Genomic DNA, 15,525 nt, shown 5'->3' on the forward strand with positions numbered 1-15,525 from the left:
GCAGCAGTGGAGGCCCGAGGAGGAAAGAGCAGAGCAACTTCTGTTTGCGTGAATCCTGCCAGCACGGAAGCTGCATCTCAGGGTAGAGTGACGGCAAAGTGAGCTTTCAGGCCACAAGCATCTTCTGGCAGAATCCAGGCTGTTTCGGCCGCCAGGTGCAGCGGGCTCACACAGTCCATGCCACGGTGACAGGCAGGGCTGAGGCCATCCCTGGTTTGCTGCAGGAAAGGCTGCAGTGAAATCCCAGCTGCAGTTGGCACACGGGCAGCCAGGCTGCACATTGGCACAACAGAACCCCCCTGGGCCTCCCAGGCCCCGAGGTGAGTGCCAGCCTTGAGAAAATCAATCAGCTGCAGCTCTAACTAATTACAGGCTCAGCTCACCCCACGACTGGCACCATGAGAGGCAGGGCTCTGCATCCCGGCCTGGCAGAGCCCTCAGTTGGACCAGCGTCCAGCTGCAGCGTGGCTGCAAAGTCCCCTCCCCTGCCGTAGTGGCGGGGGAGCCACTACCAGACAACTCGCAGGGGAGCCCCTAAGAGAGCATTTCATCAGCTGCTCACCCAGCAGGGTTCTTTGAGGCACTTATTAATTTTCTTGTTAATAACAAAAAGAGGGAGGGATTCATTGTGTCAACCCCTGTTCTCTCCCTGACTCTCAGTCTGTTTGGCTTCGGCCAGTCGTGTGAGAACGACCCCCGACCAGCAGTGCAGATCAGGTAAAAGGCAGGCAACCCTCATTATCCATATATTATCAATTCCTGGAAATGCTTTGCAGAGCAAATTTTCCTCGGAAGCTCATATCCCATTATGTGAAATGGGAAAAAACAATAACACATTCCCAGACCGTCCAAAAACCCCCAACCAATTTTCCAGGCATCACTAAAACACTCCAAAACACCTATATAACAACACACTAAGGATTTTTGCGTAACGCAAATATGTAAAACACCTACTTTCTAATTAGTCCACACCGAATGAACTCATGGAGGGGAATGTTTACATGCAGTATTTAACTGCACTGAACAGAACCAGATTCGAAATCTATTTTCTTTCTACACTGCAAGGGGCAGGTATAAAACGTAACCCCACAAATGCAGGCACAGATTGAAGATAGGCTCTCCGTAAGTTAGAGCGCGGTTAGGAGTACCCCCAGCGCCCTGCAGGAGCAAGCAGGGCACCACGGAGGGCTCAGCCCGGGAGGTGGGGGGATAACACACACACCTGCCTGCACAGCCTGTGTGTGAGGCCTGATGGGAGGAGAGCCAGGGTGCACTTGCAGCGCTCGCCCGGCCTGCATCCGGCCTCACAGCCGTGCCGTGCTTTCCACTGCACATCCTCACAGATCCATCTCAGGGAAGTTTTATTCTGTGAATGAATTTGACAAGTCATTAAGGTGAGTATTCAGGTCATGGAAGTGTGGGTGGCGAGGTGCTCAGTACTTGGTCTCGTCTCCCCAAAGTTCCTTGAGCAATAACTGTGTGTCACAGGGACGACTCTGACCACGGTGGGGGAGGGACCAGCCTTCCTCTTCCCCTTACCTGCTCAAGAAAACGGCCCCTCCGCTGTTTTCCCCACATCCACCTCATCCCCACGCCAGCCCAGGCTGGTGTGACATCACCAGGAGGAGGGACGAGGCAGGAGGAAAACGTGGAGCAAAAAGCAGGACAAGGACCCCTGAGGATGCCTCAGCCAGAGAGTTTGGGGAAGAGGAAGTCCCTGGAAAAGGCACCGGTGAGAGAGCGTGGGGGAGGGGAAAGCCAGGAGAGGGGTTAAGGTGTGGAGAGGAATACTGACCGGACCTTCTGAAAGTTCCTTGAGAAATTCACACTGGGGATTCACTCACCTTGAGGGCTTTTGGTGGCTGGACTGTGCCTCCCTAAGTGGGACACTGATTTCAGGCAGGACAGGGAGAGCCCCGGCTTCCATTGGAAAGTTTGTTTCGGTTTGTCCTCAAATCCACTGTTTCGTGCAGCAGCATCCAGTTTTCAAGCGGGCCGTGTGCGCCCCCAGGAAGTCTCGTGTTCACAGTGTACCCCAAAGGCACGGGCCAGGGTCACAATGCCCGGTCACCTGCAGCAGGTGCACCTGGGCTTCCCGGGTACAGGGACCTGCAGCCCTTGCCCTTTGGATGCTGTGGCCATGTCTCCACTGGGAACGTGTGCCACGTGCATCTTCTCATTGAAAACGCACCGCCACCCTGTCCCGCTGCAGATGAGAACTAAGCCCAGAGCGGGCAGGCAGCTCCCCAAAGGCCCTGCCGACCTCAGTGGACCGGGTTTGGACCCAGGCTGGATGATTTATGTAGGTATATATCTACATTGTTTATATATGCATCCGTATGTGTGCATAGCTATGTGTACATGTAGGTATACACATATCTGGGAGTATATGTGTACATGTAGGCATAGGTATATATGTACGTGTACATGTATGTGTGTCTGTGTATGCATATGTACATGCCTATGCGTGTGTGTATATTTGTATGTCTATGCGTAGGTCTATGTGTGTATGTGTAAGTATATATATGTGTGTCTATACGTATGGATGCGTGCTTATAGGTACTTCTCTGTGCATGTCCAGAGCAGAGCTGTAAAATCCCCACAGACAGGAGGCAGGTGTTTCATGGCCGTGTCACTAGAACACATTCTCCAAGGACCCCTCAGTTACTACCTGCTGGTCACTTTTGGGTCCCCACCCCGCCCTCCCCTGGGCCCCATTCTGGGACTCCCAACCCTCAGCCCTACTGCACGGGTCCCACTTTCCCCAGAGGCTGCCAGGACCCCCGGCTGCTTCCCTGGCCACATCAGGCGACTGCAGGAGGACAGGATGGGCAAGGCCTTGAGGGGAGGCCTGGGAACTGGCAGAAACGAAGGCCCCTGGAAGGAAGTGAAATCCCCTCTCACTTAACAGCCTAATAAGGATTTGAACCAGAGTCTGCGAGGAATTGTCAGTTTAACTGTTTTCTCAGATGTGGAGACCACGTCTCGGCTTTAAAGCTCCAGGAGAGGAACGTGTCAAACTGGAGAAGGGAGGATGGAGGCCTCTGGCGCCAGCTCCGCCTGGCCTGAGCACCCCCAAGAGGCCCCAGGAAACTGCTCCGGGCCTCCCTAGACCTGGGGCTGAAAGGGGGGTTGGTGGGGAGGCGAGAGCCAGATGTGCAGGTGAGAGAGGGGGCAGCCACCCACAGGAGACCGCTGGAAATGATGTCAGCAAGACATAGCGAGGAGCCGCTTGAAGACTTGAAGATATTTCCAGATGCCTGGGCAGCCTGATCCACTGGAGGGAGGGGCCGGCGGAATGAGAGGGTCTGCGAGAGTCAGAACCGGATTCTCAGGGAACTGCACAGAACCGGTCAGGTTGAACCATTCGGACAATTTCACGTGCTCTGCAGGTGGAATTCCCACCCCTGACCCTCCCTGCAGGTGCCTGGGCCCCTGCCACCCCCGTCCTCCCCTCCCCTCCCCCCAGTGAATGCTGCTTAGCCACACTGGCCTCCTCTCTGGTCTGAACACCCAAGCCCATCCCGCCTCCAGAGTTAAGCCAGCTGCCCCCTCTGCCTGGGACCCCCCCCCAGCTCCCCGGGCGGCGGCTCCTTCTGGCCACTCAGGTCTCAGCCTTCCTTCCCTGGCCACCCTCCCTAAAATTGTGCCTCAAATAAATCCCACCTGACACCCTCTTCGCCTCCCCTAATCCGGTTTTCTTTCTCGCGCCTTGCGCGATCCCACTTTGTCTTAACTCCTTGCTAGTTATTTTCTTTCCCTGCTACTGGAATGTGAGCTTCCTGGCGGTCACGGACCTGGTGTGTGCTGGTCACGCTGCATTCCAGACCCTGGAAGAGGCCCAGGCACACAGTTGAGGCCCATAAATACGTGTCGACGAGTGGATCATCAACCACAGCAGCAGGACGGGCCTCACGGAAGCATTGTCAAGAGCCCCCTATTTAAAGGCAGCATCTCTCTGAGCCTTGGTGCACCAGTAGGAATGTTCTCTGCAGTCAAGGAGCAGAGAGAACTGCCAGTCCTCTCTGCAGGGGGCCAACTTTTGGGAGCAGGTGGGCATCGGTGCCCACTGGGAGTACACGGGAGCCCTGGGGTCCTTGGTGCCGGCCACAAAGCCAATGCTGTTTGTTTAGAATCCTGCTCGGGGTGAAGGATGGCTCTTACACTGGAGATCTCTTAATACAACAAGCAAACACCACGGGATTTTTCTAAGGCGGCTGCTGCCAGCAGGCGGGGCAGAGGCTCCCTTTCCTGGCTTGCTTCTGCCATCTGCTGGCCACTCACTGACATGCCTCGGAGAAGAAGGGTTTATTTTCCAGTCTCACACAAGCTTTTGTTTCCTTCTAGGAAGAAGTCGTTGCCAGTTTTATTCCTCCCTTGGCAGGAGCCGCCTGGCTGACCCATCCCTTGAGTAGGGCAGGTTCTAGGCCACAGGTGGGTTGGGGAAAGTCACTGGCCCTGCAGCTATGACTTTTCCCCATTTCACATATTAACTCTGTTATCAACCTCAAGCCTGTGAGTCAGGGGCACTATTACAGACGCAGGCGTTAGGGCACAGAGAGTTAAGTAAGCCGCTCAGAGCTGCACAGCACAGGGGGTGGAGCCAGGTAGTAAGGCACCTGAGGGCACGTTCTACCAACACCTGTGCAGATGGCCCAGATGCCCTCCCCCTCCTACTCCATGGGGCCCCACAGGAGCACCAAAGAAAGAGGGATGTGGGCACAGTGGAGGACGGAGGACAGGAGTCCTGCAGTTCATCCTCTCGGAGGCCTAGAGAAGCCTCCGTCTTCTGAGCCTCCATCTTCTGATCTGGAAAATGGGAGCATTGAACTACATGATTTCAAGGTTCCACCCGGGGTTCTCTGGACAGGATAGAGAGACAGAGGTATAATGGTTAGAGCCCAGGCTCTCTGGTCAGAAAGACCCAAGGTAAAGACCAGACACTTCCACTCACTAGCTCTGTGAACAGGAGGGAAGTTCTGTGTAACCTCTAAGCCCCAGCTTCTCCTCTCCTGCCTGTTAATGAGGATAAAAATGAGGCCAGTTGCAAAGCTGTTAGCACTGTGATAGCTCAGAGTAAGTGCTTAATAAATATCACCTTCATTACAATGCTATTAAAGGCTCTGAGAAGTCCCGCAGGAAAGCCCGCTGCTCAACCTTAGCTTAGCCTCTCCCCAGCCCAGCTGCCTACAGAGCCATGGCAGAACCCTGCCAGATGCATTGTTGCACAGAATGCGTTTGCCCTCATCAGTTTACCTTGCTTCCTGAGAGCCGTGGGAGCCTCAGGCCCCACTGAGAGCAGAATCAGGGTGGGAACCCCGGCCCCTTGACTCTGAGCTCTATGCTCTTTCTTGCTTTTACAACATCTCTCTACCCCAAAAGCAGTTCTCACAACCAATAAACAAAAGGATCAGGAGCCATTCTCTCAGGCTCCCAAGACTAAATATTTCACGTTTGGATTCTGCAGCGCTTGTCAGCATTACAGACCACAGGCAATTAAGAGTCCAAGCCCGGGAAGCCTGTTGTTAATAATTCTGTCATTATTCTCAATTTTCAGCACCACCACACATGAAACACACATTTCCAATTTCTTCAAAGGTGCTAAATGGCTTTTGCACTGTGTAGTAAAAGTTTACCATCAGCCAAATGGCTGCAAAGCGGACCCGTGGTCCCCAGGCCCCGGGCTGTGATAACTACTGGTTTGGCCTGACCCACTGGGGTGACACCCTTTCTCAGTGTTTCATTCTCAGGACGGGTGAGCCGGACCACGGCAGCCGTCAGGCACACTCAGCCCTGCTGGGCGTCGCTGTCCACCAGGATTTCACAAGGCCCAAAGCACAGGATGTGAACAGGAAACCACTCCTTCCTGCTGGGGCAACACCCCAGAAATGGATGGAGAAAGCCAGTGACCAGCCTCTCTGTCGGGGTCGGAGTCGAGAGGAGGGAAGTGAGTCGGCATCTGAGGCAATGTCTGCAGAGAGAGCGAGTAGGAGGGCGAGTTCAAGGGGCCAGGCTGCAGAGGCTGCAGGGCTGCATTACCTTTTCAGGGCGAGGAAGACTTGAACCAGAAATCAGAGCTTTTAGGAGTGGTGAGGAGGCCTGGATGTAGAAGGCGGGCGAGCCCTGCCCTGATGCTGTGACAGTAACCAGCTCCAGGTGACGGCTACGTGCCTGCATTTTACACCCACCGGCCAGCCTTCTGAGCTCTTTCCTAGAGTGACTCTTCTCCTGAGACCCCCGTGGGCCGCCCCCGTTAGTAAAACAGGACACGACACGGAGAGGCCAGGGGCTTGAGACGAGGCCCTGAGGATGCCGGGGGGCTCTCCCCACACGGTGAGTCACGGTGCCCCTTTTGCGTGATGCTGTGAAGAGCGAACGTGGTGACTTCACCGAGTGGGCATCTCAGAGGAGGGTGGAGGGGTGCGCAGGTGAAGGGAGCAGGTACGTGGAAAGGGAGAAGTTGTGACATAGGATGCCCTGTGCCAGGAAGGGCCAGGGTACATCTGAAGGACAGAATGACTGACAAGGCATGGGGCGTCAAGGGCCACATGGAGGGGCCTGGTGGGCAGGGCCACGCGCGGGGCAGCATGGAGGGTTTTGAACAGTGTCCTGTGAAGAGAACATGGTGGCCTCACCTAGTAAGTGGCGGTGGGGGGGGGGGGTGACAGCCCCACCTCCACAGGGAGAAGACCAGAGCATCTGTGTTCACAGGATGTTCTACAGGACATTGGGCCCCACAGGCCTGCCCCAGAAGCCACCTGCTGGGGAGAGGATGGGGGACCTCAGGGATGGGTGGAATTCCCCCTGAACACACACACACACACACACACACACACACACACCATCTAGAGCAGCCCAGCTGGGGCTTGTGTGTCTCATGCCAAAGGCTTCATCTGGTTACAGTATCTCAGCTCCCATCCAGCACAAACATTTCATAACTGGGTCCATTTAGCGTGATTAGCACGCAATGGCTTGTCAATAAATGCTCACCAAGAGGTACTGATGAGACAGAGATAGGATAAGACATTGAACAGCAAGCAAAACATCCAGGAGACACAGCCAGCGCCCTCCTCACCTCCCCCCAGACTCAGAGAAAATCAGGTTTACAAAGCTTCTTGGTTTGAAACGACCAAGGACCCTCACCAAGCAACACTGGCCTCCCTGTGGACATTCGTACAGGTGGGACACAGGGGCACGTACTGACGATATAACCCAGCAATTCTGCATGTCTGAAGCAAAGGTAAATAATTCTTCCTAATTTTTTTGACTATAGAAGTAATATATTCTCTAGGCATAAAAGTTAGGATTTATAGAAGCATATGGAGAAGAAACCCAGCTGTTGAGCAGTAACCACTATAAATAGTTTGATCTCTTTCTTCCTAGCCATCTATGCTCAGACAGACATTTTATTTTTGCAAAAAATGGGGATAATATAAAAAACTTATATTCTGATTTTTCTTCAAAATTTTATTTTTAGTATTTTAGCATAATAATAATATATTTTAATACTTTTAGTGGCAGTGTATTATTCCATTTACCTGGATATACCATAATGGACCCCCATTGTTTGGTTTAAGGTGCTTCCAAGTTTTCATGTACGGAGTTTGGGGAAAGTTCTCCTTCCAACAATGGCAGGCTGGGGTCTCTGAACCAATCCTCTCATTTAAAAAATAACAAAACCGGGGACTTCCCTGGTGGCGCAGTGGTTAAGAATCCACCTGCCAATGCAGGGGAAATGGGTTTGAGCCCCGGTCCAGAAAAATCCCACATGCTGCGGAGCAGCTAAGCCCCATGCGCCACAACTACTGAGCCTGCGCTCTAGAGTCCTCGCATGGCAACTACTGAGCCCACGTGCCACAACTCCTGAAGCCCACGCACCTAGAGCCCGTGCTCCACAACAAGAGAAGCCACCACGATGAGAAGCCTGTGCACCGCAACACAGAGTAGCCCCCACTCGCCGCAACTAGAAAAAGCCTGTGCACAGCAACAAAGACCCAATGCAGCCAAAAATAAAATAAAATAAATAAAATATGAGAAGAAATGAGAGAAATAGAAAATTTAAAAAATAATAAAATCTGGACAAAAATTTAAAAATACCCGTTTGAAGATATCAAGGAGTTAACAGATCAGTGAGAATGAGGGGCCAAAATCCGAGCCCATGAGACGGGAAACCAAATATTTGAATAAATGAATGAATAAATGGATGAATGAGTCAATGAATGAATGAATGAGTGAATGAACAATCTGACAAAGAAGGAGCAAATGGGTCGAAACTGCAGGGCCTGTTGGCGGAAAGCAGCAGCTGCTCGGGCTCCATCTCTGTCTCTGAGCAGCCACCCCGTCACTCATCTTACTCTCCTGGAAGCTGTGTGTACAGAGAACAGTGCTTGTTTGTGCCGCTCTGGGTGTGTTTGCATTTAGAATCATGAAGTTTACTCAGTTAAGAAATAGAGTGGAAAGGAGGCCTCTGCTTGACAGACAAAACAAAGCAAGGAGAGGGGAGAGGGTCTAGGGCAGCTTCCTCCTGCTCTCAACTTTAAAGAAGTAACCACTTTCCCTGCATCCTGTTGGATGGCAATGAGTTTCCTGGCCACGTCTCTTTTCCTACGAGAGCTGCGCTATAAGTCTGTGTGTACATGTTTACAGCTAACCTTGTGGAGCGTTATGTGAATTTATTTAACCCTCACAACAATTCTGGGAGGTAGGAACTGCTGTTGCCATATTATAGAGATGGGAATGCTAAGACCAGAGAGGTGATGTGACTTGCTCATGGTCACACAGCCACAGGTGGCAGAGCCTGGATTTAAACCCTGGCAGCCTATGCCCTTGATCACCAGAAGCCTCAGAAACCAATGGGATGATTTCTAAAGAAATTCAGCACATGTCTGCCAAATTGGATCAGCCTGCTATTTCCAGGAACTGTAAGTGCCTTGGGTTTAATTTAATGAAACCTATTATTGGAAAAGATATACCAAGATATTCATTTCTTAAATAATGGGAATAAGGCTGCAATTGTATGGTGGTGTTTTGAATGGGGGTTGGCCCCTCTGTGAAGAGAATGGCTGAGATGAACAGCAGCTTGGAGGCTGCAGGGGGCTTGGGGTCCTGGAGGGTGTGCAGGTCTATCCGTGTCACACCAGGAAGGGAGTGCCAGAACCGGCCCTCACCAAGGGCTCAGGAAGCTGAGCTAAAAGGCTCCCTAAGATCCCTTCTTGCTCGAAAATGATGTGACCAACTCTGGTCGTCTCTCCGGGGGCTTCTTGCTACCTGTGTGGGGTGGCAGACAGCCCACATGGCACTGAGCTGGCACCCACTTCTTCAGACTTGGGGGCTAGTGTTAGTCTCCCTTCCTGTCCCTTGTATCATTGCTGTCATTCATTTCACTTATACATAAGCACACAAAAGGTTATGTAGAGAGATACACATACTTGAATACATTGTTGCTATTGTTTTTTTAAATAAACTTATTTTCTAGATCAATTAATAATAAAAATAAAAGTTTTTATTTTACCTTCACCTCTGCCTTCTTTGATACTCTTCTTTCTTTATGTAGATCTGAGTTTCTGACCTACATTATTGTCCTTCTCTTTAAAGAATTTCTTTTAACATTTCTTGCAAGGCAGGTATACTGGCAACAAATTCCCTCAATTTCTGAGAAAGTCTTTACTTCCTCTTCACTTTTGAAAGATAATTTCACAGGGAACTGAATTGTAGATTGGTGGGTGTTTTCCTCTCAACACTTTAAACCTTTCACTTCACTCTCGTGCTTGCACAGTTTTTCAGGAGAAGTTGGATGTAATTCTTATCTTTGCTCCTCTATAGGTATTGTGTTTTTTTCCTTTGGCTTCTTTCAGGATTTTTTCTTTATCTTTGATTTTTCTGTAGTTTGAAAATGATAAGCCTAGATGTAGTTTTAGGGGCATTTCACTGTGTTCAATGTTCTCTGAGTTTCCCGGATCTGTAGTTTGTTACCTAAAACTAATTTGGGAAACTCTCAGTCATTGTTGTTTTAAATATTTCTTCTGTTTCTCTCTCTCTTTCTTCTTCTGGAATTCCCATTACGCGTATGTTACACCTTTGGTAGTAGCCCCACAGTTCTTGGATATACTGTTCTGGTTTTTTTTTTTTTTAATCTTTTGTTCTCTTTGCTTTTAACTTTGGCTGGTTTCTGTTGAGAGATCTTCAAGCTCGGAGATTCTTTTCTCAGCCATATCCAATCTACTAACAAGCCTGTCAAAGGCATTCTTTATTTCTCTTAGTGTTTTTGATCTCTAGCGTTTCATTTTGGTACTTTCTTAGAATTTCTCTCCACTTACATTGCCCATTTGTTCTTACATGCGGTTTACATTATCCATCAGATCTCTTAACATCTTAATCATAGTTGTTTTCAGTTCCTGGTTTGATAACTCCAGTATCCCTGCCATATCTGAATCTGGTTCTGATACTTTCTCTGTCTTTTCGAATTGTGTTTTTTGTCTTCTGGCATGCCTTGTAACTTTTTTTATTTATAAGTGAATATGATGTACCAGGTGGCTAAAAGGAAATGCTCTAAGTAGGCCTTTGGTAAAAGAGTGAAGTGAGTTGGGGGAGGGGAAGGGTCCTTTAGCCTATATTCAGGTCTCAGTCTTTTAATGAGCCTGTACCTCTGGGCTGTGAACTTCACAAGTGTTTCTGCTTTTTTTTCTTCCCCTTAGGTGGGACGGAATGGCTGTTGTGAGCTGGGAGTTGGGCATTTCCCTTCCTTCAGGTCAGTTAGGGGCTGGTAAATCCCCAGGAGGTTAGATTCTGGTGAACTCGTTTCTCCCCGAGGGCAGGCCTGATTAAGAACTGAACGCTCTGGTGTATTTCAAAATGGTTCCCTTTTCCCTCCCCTGCTGGAAGCCAGAGTGAGTCCACGACCCCCACCCCTCGCCCCGACCATGCTCACTGTGGAAACACGGCCAAGCTCCTCCAGGTCAAATTCACACAAGTGCCGGGGCCCTGACACAGGTCCTCCTGGAGTTTCTCTCTCCCAGGCTTGTTCACACTGAGCTTCAGCAAATCACCAGAGTTCAGATTTCCCGGCCCCAGTGCTGGCCTCTGCGGAAGTTTCTGCTCAAGTAAGTTGTTCCTTTGTATCTGCCTGTCAGTGTCTCCAGTTTTGGGGGGCAGCAGTTTGCCCTGTGACCTCACTTCTCTGACAGATCGAGGAAGAGCCGGTGCTTTTTCAGTTTGTTCAGCTTTTTACTTGTTCTTAGGATGGAGTGGCGTCTTTCAGCTTCTTACACGCTGGGCCAGAAACCAGAAGTCTCTATTTTTCACATCGTATTTTTATGGTTGCCTCCCATTCATGGCAGGTGTTATTAGTTTTCCATTTAGAAGATGTTTTTCCATTTGGCAGGTTTACTTTTTAAGTACATTTATTTTAAGGGGAAAAAAATGACTGTTGTATTTTTTAATGAAGAAAATAGGACCAGCGTTACACAAACAGCAAAGACCTTGAAGGTGGTATTTGAACGACAGAAGTTGGGGAGGCCGGAGATAATGGATGTAGCACAGCAGGAACACAGTAAGTGTGCTGTAAAGCAGAGCTGTTGTCATTATGATCATTAGCCCTGGTTAGCTGGCCCAGTGAGAGCAAAGGAGCCGGCTTGTGCTAACCCACTTCCAGCCACCGCCCTCTGGAAAAGAGATTGGCTCTGAGGGCAATGGGGATAACTACACAGGGGACCTGAGCCACTGTGCCTGGTGGTGATTCATTGCCTCCTCTCCATGAAGCTTCCAGACAACCCCTGCTGATGGTTGTAATCACACCGTCAACTTGGGCTTCCCTCCAGCCACAAAAAAAAAAAGCCCCTTATGGCTCAAACAGACGCTCCTTGGGTTTTAGACCACGAGCAAATTAACGGACTAATTCATCCCCGCTCCTCTAAAAACAATATTTCAACGCTGTCAATAGCCACAAACTCCCCACTGGCAGACGAGACCACCCACTGCTCAAGAGACCCCAGGAGGCAGATGACATCCTTTGCCTGTGGTTGTTCAGTGGGGTCCTGGGGTGCCAGACCCAGAGATGGGACAGTCGGCCTCAATCATCCTCAACTCCATCTCCAGGGTGGGACTTCTCACCTGACAGGCTCAGCCCCAGCCAGTTCAGCCCTTAGCCACGTCAGCCACTAGCGGGAGCTAGAGACGCATTCAGAACACAACTGGACAGGGGATCCACAAAGCCTGGTTCTCATGATACGTGAAAACAAAATGGTTTTATTTACATGAAGACAAAAATGAGTGAGGTCGAAGCCAGCAATGTGAAGTATGGCTTGGACTGCGGCTGAAGGATAACCATTCCCTGATCCAAAATGTCAACATCCCTGCCCATCGTGCTCCTAAGAGAGCTGTGTGCCTGTGAGTCATGAAAGGATCTTTTCATTATTATTTTTAAATGTGCAGGAGTCACTATCTCAGTTATATGAGGACACCATTGAACGGACAGGAAGATAAAAACAAAGCCGAGGTCCTGGCTAGGTACTGAGAGAAATATGGAATCTGGGTGAGAGAAAGGAAAGCATGGGAGGAGGGTGGAGAAACGGAGTAGAAAGGGGGAGAGAGGAAGGAAGAAAAGAGGAAAGAAGGACAGAGATAAAGTATTATAAGGACCCTCTGGATTAGAAGTGACAAAATTGGATTAACAGGAAGTAGAAGGATATTGAACTCATGGAATGGAGAAATCAAAAGATGCATAGGCTTCAGGCAAAGCTGGATGCAGGGGTCAAAACAATGTCAGCACCCAGCCTCTCCATCTCTCAAATCTGCCACACGTCCAGTAGGCACCATGGGGCAATGCTGGCCACAACCCACTCCGTGGCTCCATCACCCTGCAGCCCAGGGACCCAAGGAAGGAGAGAAACCCAGCATCTCTATCAACCCTTTTAAAAGATTCCCATTGGCTTGCTTGGGTCACATGCTCACCCCTGGGCCAATCACTGGGTCCTGGGACAATGGGACACTCTGATTGGCCAGGTTGGGGGCAACCAGGTTAACAGTCCCACCAGAAACTGGCAGAGAAGAGGAGGGAAGTTCCCAGAAGGAAAGTGTTAGACAAGACAGGAAGGGAAGAGGGGGAAACTAAAATTTCCTGGACAGTTACTCTGTCCAGTTTAATCCTCTTCATAAGCCCACTGGGTAAGGCATTTTTACCCCCATTTTCTTGATGAGAACATTAAAGCAGTGTCACACCTCGGCGCTTCAGTTCTGCAGACATATCAGGTGGTAGGATGGGACAGTTGTGGATGGATCCACCACACTACTCAGGAATAGTCCTGTTCGTGGGCCCCCCGGGCTGCTGGCCAGTCAGGCGGCGTCCTGCGCTCGAATGCAGCCCTTGGAATCTTCAAAGACTTTTGTTACTAAGGATTTACTCACCAGGAAAAATTACCTTCTGAGCCCTACCATATGCCAGGCACTGTGCTAGGTGCTGGAGACACACAGGTGAGTAAGGGACAGTCCCAGCCCTCGGGGAAAGGCAGGCAATCTGGAATGTTGGAAACAAACATTTGTAAAAATATCCTTAAGAGTCAAATCTGGGAAGGCCTTAACTGTGGGGAACCCTCCAGAAATTTACTTAATCCAGGAAGTCAAAATTTTTGGCTAGCAAAGACTTTACCTCTTTGGGAATAAATATGGGAAGGTGGGGAGGGGGTTCTTTGTTATGGCTTTGGCTTTCTAGGGCGGAAATATTTCTTAACTGCAGCACACATGTTTCCTGAATACCTGGACAGCAATCCTCCAGCCCCTAGAACCACCCTGTCCTTCACCATGCAGTTTCAATAACCCAAGGCTCAACATCACACATTTCTCTGGTGAATTCAGTCCTCTCCAGAATACTTCTGAGGATTCTAAGAAACTGGGGAGGAGGGCTTATACTTTCTGACAGTCACCTAACCTTTCCTCTTGCTTCTGTCCAGGACCCTTAATGTCTTTGTCATCGTTGGGGCCCATGCACTGCTGCATTTTGCCCCAAACTTGAACACGGTCTCTTTTTCTTTACCCAGTACACCACCCCACCAAGGCTCAGGCAGAGTTACTGGACATAAAATTGCAAAATGGTTTGGAGTAGGAGGAATATGACAAAGGCATACGATACCGCAAAATGGAAAACAGCTGAAAACCGGATGTCAGAGGATACCGGCACGGTAAGCCAGCTTCATCCTATCACAGGAGCCCCTAACTGCTGTCTCCCCCACCCCACACACACGGGGTCCTGTTTTCCCAGGTCCCCCAGCCCCACTTCCCTGGTGTCCCATGCCCCACCTCAAATCTTCTGTCTCTGGGGCCTCCCCAAAGAATTGCATTTAGGAGCCAGTGCTCAGAGGACCAGGAAGTGTAAGCTACAATAGGGAACATTGCCATCCAAGAGAGTGAAAAACATTTCTAATTGGAACATGGGGGACTCACATTTATCTTATTCTTCGGAATAACGTGGCCAAGATGTCCCCATTCCAGGCAACACCCTGTATTTTGCTTCTCGTGACAAATAAACCCAACAAAGAGTTTTCTCAGGCAGTGAATTTTCCTTCCACTTCCTAATGCAGCCAGCATAGATTATGCGCAGTTTTTAAGAAGGACCATCTCCTGGTCCTGTTCCACTCTCAGAGCAGATCGCTGTGGCTCTCCACTTCCACACTGGGAGAAGTTTGGAAGACCTCGAGCCAGCCTTTTTTGGGGGGAGGCTACCGAAGAAGCTGCTAATCCCCTTGATCTTGGTCACAAGTCTGTCATCTTCTAGGTGGTTCTTCTTGGCAGATAATCAAAATGTGCTAAATTTTAAAACGACTTTCACGTTGGTGTCCAACAACTTGTGGGTTTGGTAGAACCTCTTCAGAAACCAGTAAGGGTAATTTGTTTCCTCTCTTCTGCTATTCAAACATGACTCTAAAGTCTGGCCCCAAAGTAGAGATAAAAGTCAAGTGTGTGCTATGATTTGGACCCAGAGGGATGTGGCTGGGTAAATTATGGGTCCTTGTCTTGACACATGCTATAACCTTGAAATAACCAGATTGCCAAGGCAGGAAGAGAAAACTCAAGACAATATTTTTTGGGATTAAACACAGTGAACTGTCCTGCCCTTGTCGTGGAGGAGAAGGGTTCCCCGGAGTAGGGGCCATGTTCCCATCCCGCACATAGTCAGCTTCTGGGTGGCCACAGACATTGTGCTTTCAGGGAATGAAATCAGACGTCTTCTTCAGTCGCGGCTGTGCCCCCGGATGGGAGAACAGCCTACTGGGGAGTCTTCCCACATTCGGTTACAAAGTTGAAATGGTGTTGTTTTCCAACAGCTGTTACTGTGCTGCCCAAACCCCTTCCTCCCTCAAGTCAGTTGGGTTTCTTAGCTTTTCAGTCACTTTCGGCAGTTCCAACAACTTTACTTGGCTTCTGAAGATTCCGTCCTGTTCTTTTTTTCTTTTTAACATCTTTATTGGAGTATAATTGCTTTACAATGGTGTGTTAGTTTCTGCTTTATAACAAAGTGAATCAGTTATACATATA

General features: G+C 49.7%; 1 protein-coding gene and 2 long non-coding RNA genes across 3 annotated transcripts in view; all 3 read left to right on the plus strand.

Annotated features, from left to right (window-relative positions):
• Positions 1 to 1,553: 1,553 nt before the first annotated feature.
• LOC116739623 lies at positions 1,554 to 3,103 on the plus strand. The gene is made up of 3 exons (XR_004345658.1): positions 1,554 to 1,732; positions 2,213 to 2,302; positions 2,970 to 3,103. It is a non-coding gene; the product is annotated as an uncharacterized LOC116739623 (long non-coding RNA).
• Positions 3,104 to 7,972: 4,869 nt separating this feature from the next.
• LOC116740127 lies at positions 7,973 to 13,491 on the plus strand. The gene is made up of 3 exons (XR_004345818.1): positions 7,973 to 8,921; positions 10,695 to 11,099; positions 11,444 to 13,491. It is a non-coding gene; the product is annotated as an uncharacterized LOC116740127 (long non-coding RNA).
• A 659-nt stretch (positions 13,492 to 14,150) lies between these two features.
• The window catches only part of CDH26 (cadherin 26), a 39,580-nt gene continuing 38,205 nt past the window's right edge, over positions 14,151 to 15,525 (plus strand). The window contains 1 exon segment of the mRNA XM_032604635.1: positions 14,151 to 14,171. Within this exon segment, the coding sequence (XP_032460526.1) occupies positions 14,151 to 14,171 (21 nt within the window).

This window comes from Phocoena sinus, chromosome 15 (genome assembly GCF_008692025.1).
Source record: "Phocoena sinus isolate mPhoSin1 chromosome 15, mPhoSin1.pri, whole genome shotgun sequence".
Lineage (NCBI taxonomy): Eukaryota > Metazoa > Chordata > Mammalia > Artiodactyla > Phocoenidae > Phocoena > Phocoena sinus.